The sequence below is a fragment of the Rhipicephalus sanguineus genome, chromosome 1, assembly GCF_013339695.2.
Source record: "Rhipicephalus sanguineus isolate Rsan-2018 chromosome 1, BIME_Rsan_1.4, whole genome shotgun sequence".
NCBI classification, from domain to species: domain Eukaryota; kingdom Metazoa; phylum Arthropoda; class Arachnida; order Ixodida; family Ixodidae; genus Rhipicephalus; species Rhipicephalus sanguineus.
In genome coordinates this window covers 192,063,379-192,090,440 of record NC_051176.1, presented here as the reverse complement: position 1 = coordinate 192,090,440, position 27,062 = coordinate 192,063,379, and the positions used below count along the sequence as shown (strand labels likewise).

Genomic DNA, 27,062 nt, shown 5'->3' with positions numbered 1-27,062 from the left:
ACCCCCCTCTGTTAGGAGGTTTGGAGTGGTGCTGCTGACTGGAATGGCGGCTCTTTTGTCAACATACTTGTGCGCCCATAAAAACTGAAACAAAAGCCACTCACGAACACGTGCGTAGTAAAACTGTCGGCACGCCGTAGCGTCCCTGATTTTTCCATTGTCTTGCCGTAACTGGCGGTACACATTTCATGTAAACATACTATTCGATATTCGATATTTTCAGCCACTATTTCGCACTATTCAATTCGAATTCGATTCGAGGTGAAATTTCACTATTCGCACATCCCTAGTTGTAGGGCCTGCATAACAAATACCAATTCTTCATGTAATTCTTGATGTTTTTCAGAATGAGCATGCCAGTTGATACTTCCAGTATTCCCGTCCTGTGCTCAATGCACCCATCCCCATGCTACCCTCACCCACATTCTGCTTGAATGCCAGGCGGACCCTTCCCCACGGGGCCGAGAGCCACCGACCAATTGGGAGAAATGGGAGACCTCACTGCGCTCGACAGACCCGGCCAAGCACAAGACTGCCACTGACCGGGGCTGCCCACGTCATGAAACTGCATGAACTCATGAACGTATAGCCCAGTGGGCTTGTGTGGGGACTCTGGGACGTACATGCCTGAATCCTTTGGTCAAATAATGTTTCATCTGTTTCGTTCTCTCCCCTACGTGGATCTAGTATTTGTGTGTAAATGTATTTGCATATCGTGCAGAAATGCGCTAGTTGGTTGATCTTTATGGTAAAAGCAGTGCAAAAAGACGGCACCACAAGATGAAGAGCGACACAGGACAGGCACTGAACTAACAACTCATTTGCATACGCTGCTGGCACTTGCCTTACAATGCACCAGATACCCGCTTTTGCATCTTCACAACAAAGCTACAAATTGCACACCAAGACAACAAATGGTCTGAAAACTTTTGTTCACATTCCCAGAACATGAACAGAGGGTAAAATTCGACTTTTTTTTCTTCAGATAAGAAACAATTTTAATGTTTACACTAAGTCGTGCAAAGCTTGGCACAGCGAAGCACAGGCCCGTCGCCGTTGGTGCGCGGCTTCCTCCTCGGGAGTACACACTTTCTTAGGCACCCCATGACTCTCTGGATATGATCGGGCACAGCCAGGCTATGCACTACAGAGCGGAGGTTGCGCACAATGTCTCCGTCGGTGGGCATGAAGAATTTTTTTGTGGAGAATTTCTTTTCGGCAAGAATTTTTCTATTTCCGCACAATCTTAGAGCTACTCAGGTTATGTGCAAAGCCTACACATTGCTCGGGCGCGATGTGCTTCCACCAGCTGCAAAGCTTCTCTTCACGCCAAGAATGCAGACTAGAATGCATCTCGACCCCGCAATATGAAGCGGCGTGAGACGTTTTACGACAGCGCACAATTTCGTTCTGTTTTTTTTCACTGCAGAAGTGACCAATACCATCAGCGAAAATACAAATAAATATGCTTGGATGCATACTTTGGAATGCCAACCTATGCGGCGAGAGGTAGCTCATGGAAAGAGGTGACACCAGACGAACTTGTGAAGTTCATTGGACTTATGATTTATATGGGCATTGGAACACCAGCATCCTTTTCTCATAAATAAACCAACATTTTGTGAAAAAAGTGCAGAGGGCACCCATGTCTCAGTAAAACCACGAATTGCTTCTAGGCATGGTATGAGCGACGAAGCAGTTACTCGTTTCAATTTCTTTTTTATGTATGCTAAAACTGGCATTGTATAGAGCATTTATTATTTTTTATACCATTCTTGGGTCACTTATATCCAAAATTTATATTCTGAATTTTCTGGTTTCTTTTATGTTTTTGTACATATAGTTTTTTATTGTTGTGTTTTTCAACTAGCAACAAAAACTGGCACTTAAGAGTATACGTTGTTGGGCTAGTTGGTTCATAATCTTCAAAATTGGCTAGCGCGAAAATGGACAAGGACTGAGAAGGAACACTGATGTACAGGACAGGCGCTACTCGCAACTAAATTTTATTCAGAAACGTCTTCCTACATATATACACAGCCGAGTGGCGCGCGCAGGCGCAATGCACATGACAATCGACATGCTAATCAGTACCGGGAAGCCAAAACATATTCGCATTACAACCAAGTGTCTAAGAACAGTCTTTCCTTACTGCGCAGAACAACAGAAGTGTCACTGATACATTCACGGTCTTTCTTTTTAATATGATAAGCCTCCATTAGTTCTCTGGCCAGCGCATTCCCACTTCTGCCCAGAATTCGAATGCTAGACAGCACTGGCTCACAGGCACAGGTCCTACAATGCGTAGGCAGATGAAAAGTCAAATTATTCTTAAGGGGGGACACGGGTCTTTGAGACCGAAAATCAGAAAAAAAATCGAATTTTTGAAAATGTTTTATTTGGATTCTGCCGCTACTGATGCATAACCTCGCCAATTTTCATGCCTCTTAGATCAGTATTTTAGTCGTGACAGCATTTTATGTGCCATCAGCGAGCTAAATTTTTAGCGATGAACGCGTAAAAAACGGGCTTATTCAGCGCCGCGCTGTTGCCGTTCTACGTTCCCTACGGCAGCCATCTTGGTCGCATTCGAAAGAGCCGCGCTTTTTCTTGAATATTCCGCCGCCCTTGTTTCCGTCCACTCAAAATTCACGTAGAAAATCCGCGCCAAAAAAAGGTCCCTCCGCGTGAGCCTATTGGCACAGTGAGCCCACGTGACCAAATAACGCCTTCCGATTCGTCGGGCCTCCCGCGCTGTCTGCTGCAGCGCACGCAAAGCGGCAAGTTGATGTCGCCGTAGTATACTGTGTTGTTCTCATCGAGTTACGTCCGTATAGTTCTAACCCGCGCAAGCTGGCAAGAAATTGGAGCAGACGTTTTTGATCATCCTCAACAAAGACTGCACGTTGCGGCGGCTTACTGGCACGGCGCCATGCGAGCTAGACGAAGTGCGCCGCAGCCGCCGGGAGTGAATTAGGCCTACGCTCTCGGCCGCGTTTTGGAACTTTGATCGTGGCGAAGCCGAATCGAAAGTTGCGCAGCGCTCATAAATGAAAAAAAAAAAAAGCGAGATCACGGCTCGGGTGCATCAGAAGCGCATCCAGCGAAAGACGGCGTGGCGGCGGAACGCGATTCATCGGTCGAAATGCCGACTTCACCTGTGTCGGCGGCCGCCTCGACGACGTCAGTGATAGGCAGCGTGGTAGAAGGATCGACACGACGTTCTTGACTAGTGCCGATCGTGCACAACAGCAGAAAAAGGCTGAAGATAAGATCTCCAGCTTATCGGCAACTTCCGCTAGCGAGCGCAAGCTGCGGACGCTCGCAACAGCGTGCGAGGGCTCTGACCCGACGGCGGCTAACTACGGGATCGTCGACTTCTCCGCAATCAACAAACTGCTTGAAAGGACATGCAATGGGGCCGTTTCGATTGGAAAATGTCATAAACTACTCTCCTGGTGTCTTATAAGGCATTTATTTGCAAAGTAAAGCATTTTTACTTGTGTAGCGCTCTTTGAAGATACCGAGTTTTGTTTTTTGCTTTTTTCTCAGTTTCAATTTTTTGGCCACCTTTCATTCTTCTGCCGAGCGTTTCTCAGCTTTGGTACACTCTGTTTTGATCATTTTTGTATTTCTGAAAAGCTGGATGTTTAGTGAGTGCAACAAAGTGTCATATGTTACTATAGAAAAGCGTAAATTTTTACCAGAGAGAAAATAACAAAAATGTATTTTCTCGGTAGTCGAATGGCGAACTTTGAAGCTTCATAACTTATGTTGTAGGAAAGCTAGAACCATAAAATATGCTTTTTGCACTCTTTGATAACTGTAGAATGCAATGACATTTAATTCAGCAGGATCCGAGTAGCCAATTTATTAAAAAGGTGATCAAACGAAATTTTAATTAATGATTAATTAAAAAAATAGTCGTAAGGGCTACATAAAAACTGAGTTCATATTTGATATTTACATATGTAAATACATGATCACTGAAGTTTTCATCATCCTAACTTAAATAAAAAGATGCTTTATGTCAAAGTGCCTCCTCCCCCCTTAACAGAGCGCTCGTGTTCCCGTGCTCGATCGTTGACGCAACGACCAGTTTGTCCGATATAAACCTTGCCACAAGTGAGTGGGATTTCGTACACGACGCCTACGGCGCATGTGACGTAGGGCCGGACGTGCTTTTTTCCGCACGTCGGTTTTTTAAGTGGTCCCGAAATGCGCGGGCATAGCCCAGCCAGTTTATGCGGCGCTGAAAAAACTATAGGTACATTGTACCTATTTGCCACATTTTTTAAATTGTGTGCCACTTTGTGCACATACGGCACCACTTCCGGCCTTTTTTTCTGCACGAGCAGAGCCAGGCCTCTTCTTCCCCTTCAGTTTCTGAAGGAGGGTTTCGGACACAGCAGTCAAGTTCGAGCAGGGGAACCCAGCCGCCTGTAGGCGCTCAATCTGGCTATTAAAACTATCCTGAGCCAAGTGAACGCAGGACTTTGCCAGCACCGATTCAAGGCATTGTGAGGCAATAGCTCGTTTTACAACCTTACTATGAGCAGAATCAAAGGGTAAAAGCTCTTTTTGGGCTCGCGGAGAGTACTTCCAGCAAATATGCTGCCCCCTTAAAAGCATATTAAGATCTAAGTCCTGTACATCAGTGTTCCTTCTCAGTCCTTGTCCATTTTCGCGCTAGCCAATTTTGAAGAAAAAAAAAAACTGGCACACTTTCAAATTTTTATATGATCCATAACATGTTTCTTGCTCTGCAACTTATATTTTTTAGAAAGAGCATTTCATTATGCACAATTTGGTACGCTGCAATGAGTGCTGGAGTATTCTTTGTACTCACAAAAAGATTATTCCCGAGACCTATGACAAATTACCATTTTCTCATGGTAATGAAAGATCCATGCTAGGTCCATGCCATACAATTGGTGCAGATGGAAAGTAGGTCACCACAGTTTTGCACACTTCATAAGTACAGCAGGCTCTCGATAATTCCAACTCGAGGGGACCCCAGGATTTTGTTTGAATTATCAGAAGTTCTCATAAATATGACTCCGTGCAACATACCAACTTGTGTTAATGTTTATTGTTAGTCAGGGCTGCAGCAGCATCATAGACAGCGATGCATGATTGCCAGTAAAGTTTTTAGATGTCAGCTATCATGCTGATACTTGTTTTTATGGAGTGTGTGCACACGTGTGTAATTAAGGGACAAAATGTGCTGTGTCAAATGACTAGTAGCCCCTTCAAACTCTTAGCATGCTTTTCAGCAAGACAGTAGTGCAATGTAGAGAAAGTGGCTGAAGCGTTTGGCACAGGATCGAGCAAGGGCAGACCGTTTTGGTTTTATTTTCATTCTTTCTTCCTCAGTCAACATGCGATTCTTGGTGTGCACGGTTTGGCAAGTTTGGCCAGCTTGTAGGCAGGCATTTAGCTTTATTTGCGACTGTTAGTGACACAAAAATGCTACTTGCACAAATATAATATGTTGGTAATGAAGTCGATAGGACAATGCTAAGACATACTAGCTTACACTTTTCTGGACTAACTGGTGATGATGCGGGACAGCTCAACCAAATCAAACTTCACTGGAATATGCCTCAGTGACCCAATAAGTTTCCATGCAAGCTAAAAATTGTTACAGTTCAAGCAGGAAAGAGTGAATTTAACGGAAGCAGTAAGCCCTGATATATGGAGCACTTTCTGCTGCAGATGAGAGGTGTCTAAGTTGACATGAAGTGAAAAGTATAAACAAAGAAATTTTACATAAGGTAAGTGCTTCAATCAAAGTGCAAAAAAAGCAGCAAAAGTAAGATATAAGGCATGCACAAGGAGATGACAGCTGTCATACAACAAATCTTTACTATATTTTACTAAACTCAGTAAAACAAGGATAACATGAATAAAGATGGAAAAAAAAGAGAAAAAAAAAAGCTCCCTGCACTGACCGTGCGTTCGGCTACATTCTTGCTGTGCATGAGCATACTCAAGAGCTGTTGTAGCTCTGTCCATGGCGTCCTTTGGCATTCATGCTTGGCTATGACTGCCACCAGCTGGCAAACTGCCAAGACAACTGGCTTTCTGTGTGTCAAGAAAGAGGCCCCAACAAACACAGTAAGCAACAAATTTTCAGCTCAAATAAGCCACATTTACTATAGGCAAAAAGAAAGTAAATCATCAAACCATAAGAGAAAAAGAGAGAGATGCACTGTGCTAAAAGAAGAAAGGGCACTTGGCAACGCAATAGACCCTATCAGTAAAAGCTTTGTGAATAACGGCCGATTAGTTGACACCGTCCAAGAGATCAAATTAAATTTTACATAAGGATATGCCATAATACACAAGTTTTTCTTCCACACTAAATGATGAAGGGCCAGCAGCTCTTCGCAGTCCATTGTCGGGACCCGTCCAACAATGCAACACGCCTGTAGCGGTCCGCTGTGAGGCACCACACGCTGTCCAAATATCGTCTAAAGACTTGGGCATAAAATCAACTACAAAAATAAACCGACGATTTTTCCCTGCACAGTTGGTTTTCTTTCGTGGTGCTCAAAGTAGCAAAATATTTTCGGGCCGGAACGGCCAGAAAATGGGTAAATGTTTCGGACCGCAAAGGGTTAATTTAAATGATCTGTATACTTCACATCCCAAGAGAATCTTCCTGCTCTTCATATGTGCATCATACAATTTTGTACGAAGCATGAACACCTGCTCTACAACACAAAAGCTACGTTTTATTGAAAGTAATATGAAGGTTCAATCACAAATAAAAAACACTGCTTCGGATGTGATCATTACAGAAGCAATTTGATGGATACACTGCACATGCAAAACACCGTGCACTGCAATCTATTGAATGCAACAATGATGACCTTTCCAAGAAAAAAAGGTTATATTTAAGTGAGCCTGGAGACTTACAAAGAGGGTTCAACTTAAATTGAGGACGACGCAGCGAGCGATGGAAAGGAAAATGATAGGTGTAACCTTAAGAGACAGGAAGAGAGCAGAGTGGGTCAGGGAACAAACGGGGGTTAAGGACATCATAGTTGAAATCAAGAAGAAGAAATGGATATGGGCCGGGCACGTAGCACGTCGGCAGGATAACCGGTGGTCATTAAGGGTAACTGACTGGATTCCAAGAGATGGCAAATGCTTGAGGGGGAGACAGAAAATTAGGTGGGTAGATGAGATTAAGAAGTTTGCAGGTATTACGTGGCAGCAGAAAGCACAGGACCGGGTTGATTGGTGGAACATGGGAGAGGCCTTTGCCCTGCAGTGGGCGAGACAGGCTGATGATGATGATGATGATGAGCGGGAATAAAAAGTTAGACCAAAGTTAACACTATAAGGGTCATTGCTATACATGCGAGGTGACAGAAACAAGTACCAAATAGTTATGAGCACACATGTATGGAGGTGACTGAACATTTGAAAAAATGTATACTTTTAGAACAAAGTACAGTCTAGTGCTGTTCCAGAGGTGCTGCAATCTCTTCCAAATACAAAAACATTTTTGGATTGTGCTGCCCCCCTTCGGATTCCGCCACAACAGATTTTATGCCTTGATCTGTGGTGGCAAAGCAAGATTTGGGAATTCCTAGGGAGCAAGTCTAAACATAGTTACCCCTTCCGTACGATGGAGAAGCTGGGTTCACAAACGAATTTCTGGTAAAAGCGACCGAAGACAAACTCAGCTAATCAATGGTAATTCTCTTTTTCTCACACTGCCATGGATAAGCTGCCTTCATCTCGGCGCTTTGAAATATTTATGGAAGATGACAGCACACATCTCATTAGGCAACAAAGGCAGGAACGACTTCACTGGGTGGAGGAATTGAAGCACACTGTTAACTAGGGCAACGCACATCTTGTTGCCTTCTTCCCAACCCCCCTCAAGAAAGAAAAAAAGAAAGACGATTTCAGCAATTAATACCAAACCCTGCAGAAATATATGAATAGCCTGGAAACGTGGCTAGAGGGTATTAATTTATCGCTAAATATTAATAAAAGTGCAATTGTTGTTTTCGCACAAAATGTACCAGTGCAAATTTCATTACTTTACCGACAAGCCGTGATACCTCAGGTCGAGTCAATTAGGTATTTAGGAGTAACCTATACCGACAAACTTGACTGGAGACCCCATATAGAAAACATGGCTACTAAGGGAGCACGCGCAGTAGGGATGCTGCGTAGGCTCAGCAATAAACGTGCCGGTTTGCGCAGAGACGTGCTCGTCATGATTTATTGCATGTACATTCGACCAATTCTAGAATTCGGCTGCGTTTTGTTTTCTGGCTCTCCGGCTTATAAAGTTCGACCATTGGTTTTGTTAGAACGTGAATCATTACGATTATGTCTGGGGCTACCAAAATTTGTTGCAAACAATATTCTATACGAAGAATCACGCCTGCCGTCTCTTATCAAAAGATTTCATATTTTAACAGTACGTACATTCCTAAAAATCTATGCTTCTCCACAGAGGAGGTCACAGTATGTCTTCATTAACCAGCAAGCCTCATTTTTTAACCACCAATGGTCTAGATTACGTTGCCCCCAGGTCATTTTTACACAGAGACTTTTGGACCCATTAAAAGTTCACCTCTGGGAAGTACAGATACTCAGCACTGTAGAAACAATTAGGATTGAATTTGATGATATATATCCCAAGAACGAGAAAAATTTACCATATAAATATCTAAATTGCATTTTGGAAGATCATCTGGCCACTTTAGAAACTAACACTGTGATAGCGACTGATGCGTCCGTTTGTGAAGAGAAGGCAGGTGTGGGAATTGTATCATTCTCTCTAGACTGGTCATTCTCGATTCGGTTACCGGACTTCACCCCTATTTACCAGGCTGAATTGCTGGCAATAGTCCTAGCATTGAGTAAATTGCCCCAGTGTCTATCAGCAGTGGTTGTACTAACAGACTGCCTCTCTGTCTGTTCTGCGTTAAGTGCACCTAATTTATCGAGTACCATACAGACGTTCTATTCGATGATTCCCAGGCATGTACGGCTGGTTCGATTAGTGTGGGTACCAGGCCATAGAGGGCTAGCACTCAATGAATATGCGGATGCACTGGCAATATCATCCCATGATGGCCCTATTTTGTCTGTATTGCCCACGTCAGCGTATGTCACAGCAGCGAGATTTGAAAAGCGTACCACGGCCAATAACTTCGATAAATCTCCTTTGTTTTCATCAGATTTCCCACAGCTAAAGTTTCCTTGGAAGAGCAGATGGTGTTCATCTAGGAAGGAAGAAATACAAATTACAAGGCTACGCTGTCGAGTCCCACCACTGAACTTTTACCTTCACAGGTCGGGTCTGGCTCAGTCACCGTTATGCCTCCACTGTAATGAGAGGGAATCTCTGGAGCACTTCTTTTTGACGTGCCGAAGATTTAAAACACAAAGAAAAAGATTACTAGAAGAACCCCTGCGGAAGTTGGGCTTGAATTTGTCACTTCCGGTGATTCTTTCATTTGGGGCAACCATATTTGGTTTTAGCCACAGGAGCGTTTTCAACGCTGTCTCTAATTTTTTACGAGAATCCAAAAGAATTGAATGTTGAGTGTAGCCTCAGTTGTCTTATATGCAACTGTATAAATATATTTTTTTTTATTGTTCTTGTTGTTGTTTCTATATAGGCGTTTTTTTTTTTTTCTTCTTTTTTCTCTTCTTTAAATCTTGCGAGTTTATATGTAAAGGCTAAACATTTCATTTCAGCTTTTTCCTTCACGAAGTGAATTAGTTTCTGAAGCAAAGCACCGTCCGCTTCATGGTCTATCCCCCGCAGTGGGTTGAGCCAAAGTACTGAGGAACCAACCAACCAACCAACCCAATTTGAAGATGACGTGTACAAATCCTACAGTGAATGTTGTAATGACTAAGGCAACAACACCACAAGGCACCAAGCTTCTAGGTGCACTCAGCGTGATACAGGGTTACAAGGTTACGGTGGGTGAGATCTAAAAAAAATGCCAGGCCTGCGCGGAAAGTGCAGCACAGTCACAGCGAAAGCTGGAAGAGCGGCATTTCTAGAGCCTGTTGTAAACTCTCTTGTGGCTACTAATACAAGTACACTAGCAACATACCCACTACGCCACAAATCATAATTTTTGTGAAGTTGGGAAGCACCCACCACGACATTACTCGTCATTCTGCGGAGAAGCGAGGTACCATCTGTAAGGCATTATGTGCACTTTGTTGATGCGACGGTTGATGATGTAGAATAATTATGGCTGAGCCTTTTGTAATGGGTTGGAAGCTTTAAAAGACCCACTAGTTATGTAATTCGCACCATGTGACACCCGGCTGTTATTTCACTCCCCACCACACTTTATAACATACGTTAACGTGAGAAAGAGAGAGAGAGAGGGAATTAACTTTATTGACACCCTGAGGAAATGGATCAAAGGAGCCTTATAGGCTTCCTTGGCAACCAATAGAAGTTCACTTGCGAGGAACCCACTACACATTCGCATTGTGTGACGCCTGGTTCTTATTTTACTCTCCTACGACACATTACATATGTTAATGTGGTTCCTTCGTAACATGAAGCCTGTATAGAGTCTTCTTGCAAAGCAGATTCAAGCACTGGCACGGCTCTGAGGTAGAATACTGGGCTCCCACTTAGAGGGCCCAGGTTCGAACCTCATTCCATCCTGCATATTTTTTTCTTATTTCGTTTTTTTCTTCTTTTTCGCGGGACAGTGGTTACGGACACCAGCGGCGGCGACAGACAACTACAGCACCAAAAACGGCCCTTGTTGTGATCTCATAACAGCTTTTGCTGTAAAAGACATTTTGCATGATCCCCTACTTCATGTATTGATGAGAACTAACAGACAGCAATGCCAAGGAAAGTATAGGGGGTGTTATTTGTAGTAATTAGAATAGAAATGTGAAGAAAGTAAAGTGGACGAAAAGATAACCTGCCGCCGGCAGGGACCGAACCTGCGACCTTCGAATAACGCGTCCGATGCCCTTAAAAGTAATCTTCTTTCCTACTTCATGTAGTATCACAGAGTCTGCAATCTCGCTTGATTGAAGTGTGCCTCAAGCAAGGCACATATAAAGCTCCGTTTCCTTTTTATATCTATCATGCAGTATTTAGCCTGCCTTAAAGGGGCCCTGCAACACTTTTCCAAGTAGCCATGGAATAGCTTCACTAAAGGAGGTCATTGCCTCGAGAATTGACTGCTGCAGAAATTTTTAAAGTCCGTCCAGTACGAATGGAGTTACAAAGATTTTTCTCACGCTGTAATTGCTTTCTCTCTTCTCTCGTGCTGATGAAAGCGCTAGCAGCTAAGCAGGGAGGGATGGCACGGGGGAAGAAGGTAAGTCACGCACACCTTGTGGCCTTGAGCACTTCTTTTTTCTTCGAACGCGCGACGTACTTTTAATGCGATCGAGCGCGCGCGCGGTCAAGTGGTGGTCTCCCACGGTGGCTGCAGTAACTATCGAGTGCGCCATGTTCAAATCAGCCAATGGCGTGAAACTTGAGTCAATGACACAGTCATTTTGAGTAAATAGCATCATTTGTTGAGAGAAGAGGAAGCGATTTTTAGTTGACTTTGAGAATTTATGGTAAATCCCAGGCAGCATGCTGCGCTATAATGTTTGGCTCGTGTGTTCTCGGGAGCCTCGACTACCGATCGGCAGCGTTTTCTGACCACGCTGAAAAAGCGTTGCAGGGCCCCTCTAAGCTTCACATATTGATTGAGATTTTCAATATTGATTGAGATTTTAAATAAATAAACACTTAAAATATTACGTTTTTCCTTAAGATATTCTACAATTCCCCCCCAAAAAATTCGGCCAATAGTGGTCATAAATAGGGATGACGGCGTTGCATGGAAGGGGTTAAGTTCCACCATATTGTTGAATTTGCTATTTTTCAGTTCCAATTTCTCACAGCTGCAGCCACTCATAGCGTTCCATTACGTGCTGCCATTACAGAATTTGACATTACGACAGGATCTGCCAACCAATCTCCAGAATAGCATTGCCCCTTCCTAATTTACGGCCATCTGCACTTCAGAACTGAATACATTTATGACATTATTATGTGTCATTTTGAATTATGGACATTGTAAATACTGACTGCTATCTCATTTTTTACCTATGAAAGTTTTGCTGCGAGATTTTCCCCCACATACCTCTTCCTCAGATGTGCGATTTTGCAGAGACAAATGCTTGCAAACCAGCGATACTACAACATACTATACTGTAGGTCAGTCAAAGGATGATCAAACAACAGATTAGAGAAAGTTTCTAAATTTCCTTGGTTTTTCTCATGAGTATGCCTTGCTTTTGCTGCAGCCCAACATCACTGGGATTGCATTCTCTAGTGCATCCACTTCATTTTACATTCTTCTGGCTTTTTGTCCTTGAATTGGACAAGGCTCAGAGACTGTTGCGCCATAGCATTTGCTGGGATGGGCTCCTCGGCATGACACATGATAAGAATGGAAAATGAAGCGTTACAAAATGACGGCTCTATAGTCGGATACAACTTTAGAAGGCAGCGGCATTTCCTCCTCAAAGGAGGATGAACACAAGCCTGCACCAATGGGCGCGCACTCGGGACTGACGTCATGAGCGACACGGCCGGTGGCTCCACCTTCGGAGAACATCGGCGTGTGCATGAGCGGGACTATTTCTTAAGTCACGGAGGCGATCGGCTGCCGCGCTTCAGTCGTCTGGGCGGGGCCTCTCCTGCCTTCTAAAGTTGTATCCAACTATAGTTGTTTCAAACAAATTCAAAAGATCACAAATAGTTCTTTGAGTTCCAGTACATTTGTAAAAAAAAAATAAAAAAAATTAGGGCAGCTTCGCACTAGTGGTGCCAAGCCTGAAGGAAGTGCAGAGCTGGGTGGCCTGCCTTGTTTCTCTTTATTTTTCTTTCTTTCTTTCTTCCTCTTTCCGTTTTTTTCTCTTTTTTGTCTCTGTTTATTTCTATTTCCGTCGTTCTCTCTCTATTTCTTTCTCTTCCTCACTCTTTCTTTCTCTCTCTCTCTTTCTTGCACTCTTTTTTCTTTTGTATGTTTCTTTCTAAATCTTTCTTTCTCTGTCTTTCTATCCTTTTCTGTCTTTCTTCCCTTTCTTTCTCTTTTCCTCTCTCTTTGTACTCGTTCTGTCACCCATCAGAGTTACTGCGTCCCATGCCGGACAAATCAGACAACATCGCGTTGGTACGGCCGAAGGAATTTAATATAAGCCAAGTACGAGCCACCTTTCAAATCAACGTTTACTAGATTAGGTTACGTTGTTTCACACGATGCGCAGCTCACCGTATACCGATAGGCCCGGTCACAGTGCACCCTGTATATGTTACGGAAAGTGTTTCGGTGATGTTCACGCATGTGCATTCTTTAGCCGGAACGGTATTACCGTACTTTCCTTGTGGTAAACCGGCATTGCTAGCTAAAACACTCTAATAAAAAGGTGCAGGGTAATCGTTAGGTGCGAATGTTTCGTGACTGCCAATGGGGAATCGAGTGCCGCCCACAACGCTACACCACTTACAACCCATTGCACGCATTACCACAAAGAACTGAAATTCACACGCCCAGCCAATGAAGTGCTCGCCAAACAGACGTGATTGTTGCCTTGCGGATAGTAGATGCTCTAGTGGCCCTTCGGTTCCGCCACTTCCGCTTTAACAAAAATGACGTCACGCACACAATGTTGCCAATAATTCTGGGAAGCGAGGTGGGGAGAGTCGGGGCAATCAATAAAATTCATTTGTAATGAATCTGCGTACGTCTCCAGCTTCTAATTTGGAATAAATAACGGGAACGTGAAAAGGAACGTACCCAGCGAATTTTATTGACATCCATTGAGCTCGAAAAATCGCCGGAGTTGGCCTTTAAACAGCTCCATTGTTTAAACATTTATGCTAGTTCATCCATGTACTGAACAATACATCATGTATACTCACATAATGATCACACCTTTCTTGCTCTGATAATGACACAGATTTGAGAGTGCAAGCACTGTGGGGCAAAATTTTTGGTGGCACGATTTGGAGTACCCGGCAATTTGAGCGAATTGCTGGTCAGAATGCTCAAAATGGCTACCATGATTATAACCAAGAATCAGGTTGAACACAGCCTACCTTAATAGTAAATGTGCATTTTCACTATGTATTGCATGAATTTCACCATGGAAAGTTGGGCGCATATGTGCAAAATAACCGAAATTTCAAGATTTTTTTTTGAAGTCACTCCATTGTCTACGTAGCATAAAAATGACTTAACTGATAAATACTGTGGTGAAAAAAGTAATATAAACAACATCAACAATGAGAAAGGAGCTCAAAATTGCACAGAAACACAGAGGTTCACGAAGCTGCCCAGTCTTTCCCACTGCTAAGTGCTGTCATCTCCACATTGCTTGAAAGCTGAAAGTTTCGCCTTTCCATTCCCTACCTCCGAGTATACAATGGTCGCATAAGAAAACGGGAAGAAGAAAAACAACAACAAAGGCTGATCTGATAAAATTCGCTATGTATGTGGACTTCCAATAAGCTGTTGCTATGGCAACTTGTACATCAACACTACAGGAGGTGTGCTCACCTAAAAGAAAGCTTTCTTGAACTGTCATTTCTTTAATGGATCACCTTGTGATCGTAAACAGTAGCGCTAATTTTAAAAAGTTCAAAACCGAAATCGCGCACAGAAAGGAAAAGCAATTCTTATCTGATCGCATGATGATAGAGAACCTGCTTTGCGCCTACTGGCAGCACATTTACTGTACTTGTGTGCACACTCAACAGTGTTTAACGGTAGCCATGTAACTTGTATACTACTACAGAGTGAAACAGCACTAAGCAATGTCAAAGCACGGTACATGGTGGCCGCCACGCAAAATGGTGAACATATGGCATTGTCATTGCCATTGCCACTTGCTATGACAATAAGTTTGGGAAGTTATTACTACGTGGTGGAAAAAAAATCCCTTATAGATAATAAAACTGAGGGTTATAACCATAATGATGGTGCAGCCATTATGCAGGTAAATATGGTATAAAACTGCATAAATAAGAAAATTCAATTAAATTCCACTTTAAAAAATGATTTTTTTTATGTTGCTTTGAATAAGTCCCTATGGGGGACTTAAATCTCCAATAAATATTTTAACCCTGGGACAATGAACTTATCAAAAAGAAAGTGACCTGTTGAGGATGGAACCCAATCAAAGGAACATGTGCAATCATACCCTTATGAATACAAAGAGGAAAATGATATTGCACTTGGAGCATTCCACACAAAAACAGCTATTCAGCCAAGCATCCAGATAAACCATATAGCACACACTATACTATATTGTCACGTGGTCGTGACGTCGACGAAGACAGCAGTCGGCGTTTGCAGGATGAAACTGTTTATTTGGCCGAACTTGTGGCCGGAAAATGAGAACTAGAGCTACAGCAATACACGCTGTACAATGATAGCGGCGAACAGGGCGTCGTCCGTCGATCAACTGACAAGCGGTCAATCGCGTCGGCTTTTATACAGGCGGTATCGAACTTTCCAGCAATATCGCTGGTGGCGGCGTTATCTCTAGACAAAGCTGGAACATTCGCGTGCGGGGCGCAATCTTAACAGAACGATCTACTATAGACGTGAAGCTTCTCGAACAATGCTTCGCGGACAGCGTCGAGCGTTTATAACCGTCCCTGCCGGTCAAACCCGAATACATCAAAACAAGACAAGAAGTGGGCGTGGCATTGCCCCCCTCTGAAAAAGCATCGTCCCGATGCTTGTGAAAGAACATAGAAGAGAGAAAAAAAAAAACAAGTGCATACAAAAATAAATTACAATAACAAAGGAAGAAAAATAGAGTCCCCAGGTTCGCTAACGCGCAAAAAACGGCTTAAGGCGCACGACATGGACGACTTCAGGTCGTGCGCGGCGTCGCTGGGAGTTCGTAATGCCGTCCGGGATCACCTCGTAGTCAAGAGCGCCGAGGCGTCGAAGAACCTTGTACCTCGCAGCGGCATAGCTCACTGCTTGCGGCTGTGGCTGCGCTGACTCGGGGGTGCCCAGAGACTACTGTATTTCCTCTCGGACGATATCAGCGATCGAGGCAACTTCAGGCTGTGGTTAGGGTAAAACCTTGCGCAGTTCTTCCCGCACGATCGCTCGGATCGTTTCACGCAGGTCGTCGGAGCTGACGGCATGAACAGCTGGGCTGTCTTGAATCGATCGGCGATTGTACTGGCGGTTGCGCATTTCCAGGGTCTTCTCAATCGTCGTCGCCTCTGAGATGAATTCTTGGACTGTCGAGGGTGGGTTCCGCATCAGCCCAGCGAAGAGCTCTTGCTTTACCCCTCGCATGAGCAACCTGACTTTCTTGTCCTCGGGCATGGCTGGGTCAGCGTGGCGGAACAGTCTGGTCATTTCCTCTCCAAAGATGGCAACACTTTCATTTGGAAGTTGGACCCGCGTCTCTAGCAAGGCTGCGGCCCTTTCCTTTCTGACGACGCTTGCAAACGTCTGCAGAAAAGCGCTGCGAAAGGCGTCCCAAGTTCGAAGAGTGGACTCCCGATTCTCGAACCAGGTCCTTGCTGCGTCTTCGAGGTAAAAGTAAACGTGACGCAGTTTGTCCTCGGAGTCCCAGTTGTTGAATGTTGAGACCCTTTCGAAAGTCTCGAGCCAGGTGTCCGGGTCTTCGAATGACGACCCGCGGAAGGTTGGCGGCTCCTTGGGCTGCCGGAGTAGGATCGGCGCAGGCTGCACGGGGTCGGTCATCGTCGCTGCGGTGGGTGTTGGGACCTTGGGCTGCCTGGTTTGTTCGGGAAGGAGCCCGTGCTCTGGCTGCAGTCCCTTCTGCCTGCGGCTTGTTCGACGATCCGGGTATTCTTTGCTGTCGTCCTCCTCGCGGCTTGGACTTGGGTCAGCGCTTCGCGGGGGCGTCCGGATCATGGAAGAAGCAGCACCTCCACCAGATGTCACGTGGTCGTGACGTCGACGAAGACAGCAGTCGGCGTTTGCAGGATGAAACTGTTTATTTGGCCGAACTTGTGGCCGGAAAATGAGAACTAGAGCTACAGCAATACACGCTGTACAATGATAGCGGCGAACAGGGCGTCGTCCGTCGATCAACTGACAAGCGGTCAATCGCGTCGGCTTTTATACAGGCGGTATCGAACTTTCCAGCAATATCGCTGGTGGCGGCGTTATCTCTAGACAAAGCTGGAACATTCGCGTGCGGGGCGCAATCTTAACAGAACGATCTACTATAGACGTGAAGCTTCTCGAACAATGCTTCGCGGACAGCGTCGAGCGTTTATAACCGTCCCTGCCGGTCAAACCCGAATACATCAAAACAAGACAAGAAGTGGGCGTGGCATGCCCACTTCTTCTCTTGTTTTGATGTATTCGGGTTTGACCGGCAGGGACGGTTATAAACGCTCGACGCTGTCCGCGAAGCATTGTTCGAGAAGCTTCACGTCTATAGTAGATCGTCCTGTTAAGATTGCGCCCCGCACGCGAATGTTCCAGCTTTGTCTAGAGATAACGCCGCCACCAGCGATATTGCTGGAAAGTTCGATACCGCCTGTATAAAAGCCGACGCGATTGACCGCTTGTCAGTTGATCGACGGACGACGCCCTGTTCGCCGCTATCATTGTACAGCGTGTATTGCTGTAGCTCTAGTTCTCATTTTCCGGCCACAAGTTCGGCCAAATAAACAGTTTCATCCTGCAAACGCCGACTGCTGTCTTCGTCGACGTCACGACCACGTGACAATATAATGAGGTATTTATTCCAAAGCAAAAGAACTAGTACATTCTCTTTAGGGTGGCATGAAATACAAGTGGTGATCAAGCATTTCATACGACAGTTCAACATTTCATTTTCTTACATGCCGTCACATAATGTGCAGAACTTGCTCCCCTTAAACTCTGCCTGCTGTATCATACAGTAGAACACTGTGCACAAAAACACTGTGGTCCACTAAAATCTGTTACTGCTGCTGGAGGCATGTCACACATGGCGGTTTAGTCTCAACACAGACAAAAGGATGAGTCAGTACAGAATTCCTTGATTATACATGACAAGTTCAGTAGAAGCCCACAAGGTGGAGGAAGGTTCAGGAAATGGAAGAATTGTCAGCCACCCATTTGTAGCATAAAGCTACAAAGAAATCTACTGATTTCTCAGAAAGAAAGTGCTTTAGTTGACAAAAAATTTATTCTGGTTCAGGAATCAAACCTCGGACCAACGCCTCTCTGAGTCAGCCATCCTACCATATTAGCTAACCATCAGCCTGGCACACTAGAGAGGGCGAACCAATCAACAACTTGAAGCACACCAACATTAAATATGGCAAATCAGGTCAGTGTAAGCCTGCAGCTTTCTTTCTGAGAAACCTTCTTGATTAGAGTGCTCTTTTTACCATAATTTGCTAAATAATTACTAAAAAGAGTTGATGCGATACTGAACAGGGAATGTTCCTGGAGTCAATGTTTTGACTTGAAGCGTTGGCTCTAGCGACATTCCCTGTTCAACGATTTGTCATCACTTCTAGCCACCACCTTCCCCAGGGCTTCTATCTTGTTTGGATTTATATAGGAGTTGGTAGCATGATGGATGCTGTGGTTTCAAGACGAAACAAAGGTGTCGTCTCTACTATTGGCAGCAGTTTTTGTTTGGCACCACAATGCACTGTATATGTGTGTACTAATGCAAGTGCTTTTTTAATGCTTTTCTGCAAGCTACGGGTGTGCATAGCATGACCTTAACATACACATGTGATCAAAAGTATGTGACCTATGCCTTCCACAAAAGAAATGAATTTACTTACAGCCTAGACATATCATGAAAAAAATGTTTGCTTTATGAGCACTGCAATACAGTGCCAGATCTAAAGCTACACATCTAGGCTACGAAAAGAATGCCTTTTTCTAGTAATCCACAGCCCACATACTTTAGTTTACTGTTTTACGTAAAAACACCTAGAACTCGGAGGATGCTTCTGAACCTCTGTCTGTGAGATAATCAGCACCATGACATTGGAGACTAGTTGCAAAGCTTATGCAGTCAACAGAAGCCATAGTAGTAGTCAACGCTGCCAATTTGCTTCTATGATGTCAAGATTCATACTTTGAACAAACACTCTTAGCAAACTCCATTAAAGGGACACAGAAATACACATTAACATTGTGCTGGGTTGGTAAGGTTACACATATTGAACATGAAACAAGTTGGTCTTATACCGAGTGGACACTAGGTACCCAAAAGAGGTTGCAAAACAAAACAACAGATCTCAACACTACTGCAAAGCTGCCACACACTCCCTCTGTGATGTCACAGGTTCTGGCTGCTGCTGTCCAGTGCGAGGCCATTGTTTATTAATAAAAATACTTCGCCAATTTCTAAGTGATTCAAGCACATAAATGAGCAGCTTTTGGGACTTTATTGCACGACAGAATAACTTAAACGTGTAGAAATGTTGTGGGAATCATGATGTCAGAGACTGACGTCTATGCACTGTGCTTGGCTTCTGCCACTAAGCCTGGATCGCTTGAACATGCAACCATTAGTTGCACAAAAGATAAAAGCATGCAATTTTGTAATAAGTAAAATACATATGGTAAATAACTATGATTGGGGTACATGTTCTAAATGCTAACCTGAGGTAGACCAGTGTCCACTTGCGAGAAATCGCAACACAGTCGAACCCAACTATAGTGAACTTGGGTAAATCGAATTATCCTTTATATAGAACTATTTTGGCACATGGCAATGCTTTAACTTCAATGCATAGGAAAACCTATGGCTACATCGAACACTGGGCAGCGTGAAACACCCCAAAAAGTTGATTTCCCTCATAACAAACATTTGGCTTTTCTTCACGGAAAGAGACCTTCCTGCATGCATTTGGGAGAATGAGCGGTGTGATTAGGAGGGTGCCGGGCAGGGGCGTAGCCAGGGGGGGGGGGGGGGTCACCCCCCCCCCCCCCCCCGAAAATTTTCAATTTTGCTTGGTGCCGCGTGAAGCAAGCAGAAACTACCACTTGCTATTGCATTCCCTCATGATTCCTCGCCACTGGCGGCCCATCATAAGGGGTCACTGTTCACTTCTCTACTTGTTCTCTTAATGCAATAGATGCCATAAAATGGAAGAATCTGCTGTTCTCCGCAAAGCTGGTGATAATCAACATAGTTGAAAGTGAATAAAAGAAGCCTGATGTCACCGCTAAGTACAGCATCCCAAGAAGCAAGCTGAGTGTGATATCGAAAAACAAGAACAACATTAGGGCCAAGGCAGACTAGAGCACCCAACAAGCACGCACAGCAGCTTATGATAATTTTGAGGCACTATTTACATCGATACTGTATTTTCTCGCATATAACACTCCCCTGCACATAACTCCGCATCCCCAACTACAAACTGCAGAAAAATACAAAATTAAAAAGAAACACTGCTTATGGCTGTGAAGGCATCTTCCTTACATTACCATAGGCTGTGGAGTCAAGCAAACTTGAACACTGAAACTCACACTGAAAACACAATAATTTCATTAAGAGTTGTATATTGAATTATTTGATAGATCAAGCTAATTCCCTTTTTTCTTTGCGAGTTCGATATATGCAGGTTCTGAAACTGTAAAAGCCATAACTTCAAGATATCTGCCATTTAAACAAGCTATAAAATAAAGCAATGATCCTGTGATTTTCTTTAAAATGTTACGCATTGCAGGGTCACTTGCCTGCCAAGTGCCCACTGACTGCATAGCAATAAGCACTAATTCAGATTTTTTCGAGAAAGCTCTTCGTTATGTGCAGTAGATAATGATTAGATGTTGAGGATGAATGAAAAGCAGTGCAACAAAGGGAACCTTACTCTTGTTCACAAGTAATTCTCTGGAGAAGGCCACTTTTCAGTCTGAAACATAACAGAACGAACACCACATTAGAATTCTCAACAACCACAACAATATAAGAAAAAGGAGTAGGGGGGATTGGAAGGTATAAAAAATGCTTGACTTAGTGAAAAGAGCCACTCCTAAGGATGCCCACTGCTGCTACCTCACTTAAGAGTGCTTCTGAACATGTATCGCTCCAGGCCATATCACTTTCAGGCGCTTTATATATAACTTTACAATACAAGAAAATTTCCGAGAACTACAAGAACTAAGGCAAATAATAATGTTTAGAATTTCTATTCTGGATTGGATGTTCAGAGAGTGCCTTCTTATAGCTTCAGTGATCAAGGTGCAAACAACTTGCACCTTTATCGATAATTGAGTGACGGCAGCAAGTGACAGGTCTAGACATCACGAAGAGCGATTTGATCATCATCACTGATTTTTGGCCAGCTATAAATACAGTTTTTTTTTTTATACAATACAGATTTTTTATAAAAATGCTATGACAGTCAGGCCCCTGTTGTCTTTGCAAGCGAACTCTACGCCAAGGCAGAAAAACTTTGCCACACCTAAAGTTACACTCAAATGAAAAATTAACAAAAATCCATTAACTAACTTTTTTAATTATTAACTTTAGGGCTGTTGTTTATATGCAAGAGTTGTAGGACATGACAATTTATGACATGCCCATTTTTTAAAAATACCAAAAAGCTCATGTAATTTGAGATAATCATCATCAAACTTCAAGGAATCCGTCAGCTGTGTTATGTCGGACAGGAAGCTCACGTGACAAACTTTGAAAAAAGGTGCGTTGCAGCAGAACATGGTCAGGAAAGCAGCAAGTCGTCCCAAATACCGAAATGGACCGCTTATTCTTTGCGTTTGGTGTGTAGTGCTTATCTGTTTTTTTCGCGCTGTACCCAAGTAAACCACAGTTTCGACCTTTTCTTTCACTGTGCAGCCTAAAACTAGGCGGCAGCCACTGCGGTGCTACTTCTCGCAGACAAGCGAACGAGTTCTTTGCACTTCTTTTGAGTTTAAGAAAGAAACCCATTTTGCAACCCACTGAAAACTAGCGTATAACAGCTCCGCTGTAAAAATATATAAATGATAACATGCACAAGTAACTGAAAATTAGTAAATGAGCATAAAAAATCTGCACAACGTGTACATGTAGGCAAACGCAGTAAGTGAAATGAAAGTAAATCAACACCTATGGCAGAAAAGAAATTTTGAAGCAATGCAGAAAAGCCTGCAAACATTAAAGGGGCCTGGAACACTTTTTCAACATGGTCAGACAACAGTGCCAATCGGTAGTCGAGACTCCTGAGAACACGCGAGCCAAAGGTTATAGCACTGCACACGGCCTAAAATTTACAACTGATTCTCAAAGGCAGCTAGAAATCGTTCCCTCTTCTCTCGACAAATGATGCTATAAACCCAAAGTCCACGGCCATTGGCCGATTTGAGCATTGTGAGCTGCACAGTTACCATGGCTGCCGTGGAATGCCGGCACAAGCCCACGCGCGCGATCACAATGAAAGTAAGCTACGCGCTCAAAGAAAAAAAGAAAAGAAAGTGCTCAAGGCCATGACACGTGCTGGTGAATGACGAAGGGATGCATCTTCTTGCCCTCTTGTCATGCCCCTCCCTGTGTAGCTTGCAGCACGCTCGCTAATACGAAAGGAGAGAGAAAGTGCTTGAAGCATGCGACAAATCCCTGTTACTCCGCGCGTACTTGACAGATTTTAAAAATTTTCACAGCAGTCGATTCACGAGGCAATAAGCTCTTTTAATGAAGCCATTCGACGATTACTTGGAAAAACGTTGCAGGGCCCCTTTAAGGGCTGTAACAAGTTTTGCAATGTCAACATGAAACAGTAGACATGCATAAATAAAGTACGAAAAATGATTCCAAATCACTGAGGTAGCAAATAGCCCCATAAGCTTACCCATTTTGTATCTCTAATGGAAGCTTCTTCCAGCATCTAAGGCGGTATAGCTTTTTCCGCAGAAGCACTGCTGAGTACTGCCGCACCTATATATATGAAGAACACATAATAGCATGTATTTAATTAAGTGTAAGGCGCTGTTAAGGGCAACTTCGGCTGCCTTAGAGAAATAGCACAGTATTTCAAAGCTCTAGACAGTATTTCAAAGCCCTAGTACTTGTGCTGCTCAATCCACCTGTTAAAGTCCACGAATATCTTAGGCGAAGTATAAATGGTAGACAAAAGGTCAACACCTATTTCAATGCGAGTTTACAACTCTGCAGATATGGCAAACGATGGCAAAACACAGCCATGATCCTGTGAAATAGGCATCAAAAACAATATGAACACAGTCCATGGCACAAGTAAGCTCTCGTTATGCTCAGCAACCACCCACAGGCAACATAAGTTGCATCAGTATATATGTAAGCAAAGTAGATGGAAGAAGAGCTCAGGCAACCTTTGCCTCAAGATTGCTTTATTTTTTCATTATCCTTAACACAGGTCAAAGAGAAACATTTTGTTGAATCTGTGCTGTAGCATGGAATTATGTTACCTCAACCTCTAACTTTCTCTTTCTTCACAGTAGTAGTTTGGTTTACTAGTCCATCTTTTATAAATTAGAAGGAAATTTTAAGTGAGGCAGTGGGGAAGAACTGGGGAATTTGATCACTATAAAACTCCCACAAAGCTAAACAGCCATGATATCCATTTTTTACAAAGGATGGCTACTTTCCCTCAATATGCACAGCCTCACGCACTTGCAAATAGTACTAAATAAATGTCAGTTGCCCTAGACCAAATGCAACATGATCACAATAGGTATGAAAAAAGCAACCTTTCCCAATATGACAAATATCGCATCTTTACAAAGACAAGCAGCGTGATTTTGAATTGAGCTTACCTGAACATTCTGAGAACTGCAAAGCGCATGGCCGAGGTGTTCCACAATGTTGGGATCTCTGTATGCTTCTTTGAGCTCCTGAGTTGCCTGTATGCAAGCCATTATGAAATATTACAGCACTCATCCTATGCAGTTTGCTCCCATAGAAAACGTGCCATTTCAGAACTCTGTTTTTATCAGTGTGCTCAGAAAACATTTTATTGTGGATACTAGTAAATTATAAATTTCTCACCATGTACTGTATCATGCAGAAATACACAAAGACTGCAACATTAAATGTGCACTTCGAAGTCTGACCTTTGAATAGGCAGGTAAAAGCAAGCACTGCCAAAATGCCAATCAACAGCACCTTTGATACATTTACAAGTGCTGATTACTACACAAATATCAGCCACCACTAACCAATGGGTGAAGCCAGGTTGGACATATTGATGTTTACAGCGATGTGGTGCATTATGTAGTGACAACAGTCATTAGTGCATCACATGTCTGAGACTCGGTATTTCCCATATTTTCATGTTGAAGGGTGCTTCAAGCATGAATATCAATCACATCAATTGCTCTTTTCGAAGTCAACCACCCAATTTACAGCAGCACAGTTTGTCAATAGTTGTTCATATTGTAACCTGAATAAAATATGAAAGAAGATTTAATTTCTTAACTGTATCAGAAATTTACTTTCTTTATAACCAAGAATATAAAGTCATTTCAAGCTTCGTTGCCTATGATTCATGGTTCACGGAAATGCTAAACCTAATAATGCAATGGCCTTAAGTAAGCCCACATTAAACCAGTCTCGAGCACTGCAATGTGCCCTACTAAGCACTAATTACTTAATTGCTGGGGTTTTACGTGCTAAAACCACACTATGATTATGGGGCATGCCGTAATGTGAACTTCAGATTAATTTTAACCACCCGTGTTTCTTTAACATGCACCTATATCTAAGCAAGCAGCTGTTCTTTGCTGCCGCCATGGCCAAGAATTGAACCAATGCCCTTAAGTTTAGCTGTACAACACTAAGCATGACCAAATTGCCTTGCTTCTCTAACGCTTTTGTCATAAAGTTAACATGTGCTATGCTCATGTGCACCTCACAAATCACCATCTGAAAACTATTCTGCTGATGACAGATTACAAATGCAGGAAACACAGCCCATTTACCAGGACATGTAACATTGGCATTGTGCCTGTGTGTGTGTGCAACACGCATATGACCAAACTACAACCTAAGACTGACATTCTTAGTGTCCTGATGCATGTTTCAGCAATAGTGAGCACTTCTAGAAATCAAAGTAGGTCAGTTGATGCCTTGAAAATTTACATTACAGCTTGTATAGAAAAAAAAAAGTGCTTTGAAGCAAACGATGGCTAGAAGTATTGCCAGAGCGTGGGTTGAGCTTTTCATTATGATATACTTTATGTGAGCCTAAGTTTCAATATACAGTCACAAACACACACACAGACATCAGAAGATCCATCAGAAACCCGTACACTACTGTGGTGCCAAAGTTGTGACTACATGACATCCCATTCCAAGCCCATACTGAAACTGACTTTGTCAGAGAGAGCAACTAAAGCAAAGCCTCATTCAAAAATATACCATCAGCTACCTGCTGCTGGTCTCTAAACAGCACAGTGCCGGCACAACTGCAACTAACACAATGCACAAATAACAGCGAAGGAAGTGCTCAGGAATGCATTCCTTGGAAACCACGCAAATAATTTCTGTGTGCGGATAACAAATATCAGACGAGCGTTTAATTGTTATACAAAGTATAATAATAGGCAACAGAAAGATGTCAGGGATTTCAATAAATAAATAAATATACATCCGAGCGCTGTCTCCACTTCCCCTCATTCCACGAAAACGAAACCCTCGATCGTATGGAAGGCGGGATGTCACGGCCGGCTCACTCTTCGCAAAGAATACGTGCACAGTATAAACGTTTTATTCGTTTGTATGAAACGTACTAAGTGAATTATATAAAGTGACAAAAAAACGAGAGCAAGTCACAATTGGCGGCTGTCAACTGTTTAACAAAGCCGCGGCCGCAGCCAACGTTTTCACAAACGTTTTACAGTATATGGTACAGCGACTGATTGTAATCCAATTCGCGATTTCACTTGTTTCAACGCACGTGTGTGACATGCGCGCCTGACATGTGCCCCGTTGGCTTTGCACAGTTAACCGCGCCAAAAGAAAAGATCGAGACGGGTGATTATTTAGGACATATCAACGGGGGCTCCGTGGGTGATTCTAGAATAATTCGAAAAAAATACACCTGAGCAATGACAGCGTTGTCAGGGACAAGCAGGCGCAACAAAATGCTTTCCAGAGAGGCTCCCATCGCAGAACACCCAACAGCCATGCCGAATGGTGACTAGCTGACTACAGCGACTCGATGCGCCGCACACAGAACAGCGCCGCAGATATTCAACACATAGACCGACAGAAACTCGGAGATTCGGAGCTGCCGCTGTCGCCACTGTCGCCACGAACGCCGTTAGCAACGTTGCGTTAGCACCCATGGGACGTATCGGGGTCGAGTTCCCCAATTATCTTGCTTACCGGTATTTTCGGGGCATTTATTTATCAGAAAAATGTATTATAATTTGGCACAATAGGGTGTCGCTTGCAAGCGCGAACGATGCGCGTTCTCGGTACACCGGCGCGTGGCGGCATATTTAATTTGTGATCCATAACAACTTGATGGACTACGTCGATTTTTGTGAATTGCAATTGAATACTGGCTGTTGCCGACCGGTAACGTTTGACAGAAATGTGTCAACATGTCTGAACTATAGGGATGATAGATTCATTCATTCGTTTACTTCCTCAGTTAAATGTTAAAAAGCAACGCAGGCATGTGCATTAAGAAGAGGCCATGTTTTATAAAATGCTCTTAGATAAGTTAGACAAACAGGAGTTTTTTTTTTTTTTTAAGTGCGCGCAAAGCGTGATACACCAGCGTTTAGCGAAAATTTCAATAAGGACACAGTATATATTTCGTGCCCTAAATATTTATTGGTCTGATAAAAACTTGAGAAAAATAAAATAATTTATTAATGTCGTATCCATCAATTTGAATTAACATCTACCGCTACAGGTAATATATACCGCTACATGTATATATTACGTTCATGTCCACGCAAATAAATCCGAATGACAGAAATCCTGCAGGTAATATGGGTCACTAAAAAAATACCTAGTATAGTCGAACAACAAAAAAATTTGGCGAAGCTTGCACTAAGTCGTGCAAGCCTTGA

The 27,062-nt window shown here is 43.3% G+C and overlaps 1 protein-coding gene across 1 annotated transcript in view; it reads right to left on the bottom strand.

Annotated features, from left to right (window-relative positions):
- LOC119404483 (importin-4) overlaps nucleotides 1-26,258 on the bottom strand; it is a 142,453-nt gene extending 116,195 nt beyond the window's left edge. Inside the window, exons 1-5 of the mRNA XM_037670995.2 lie at nucleotides 26,078-26,258; nucleotides 23,793-23,879; nucleotides 22,850-22,935; nucleotides 20,873-20,914; nucleotides 5,955-6,087 (exon numbers count right to left, since the gene is read on the bottom strand). Of these exons, the coding sequence (XP_037526923.1) occupies nucleotides 5,955-6,087; nucleotides 20,873-20,914; nucleotides 22,850-22,935; nucleotides 23,793-23,879; nucleotides 26,078-26,164 (435 nt within the window). The 5' untranslated portion in view covers nucleotides 26,165-26,258. The remainder of the gene's footprint in view (nucleotides 1-5,954; nucleotides 6,088-20,872; nucleotides 20,915-22,849; nucleotides 22,936-23,792; nucleotides 23,880-26,077) is intronic.
- Nucleotides 26,259-27,062: the final 804 nt, after the last annotated feature.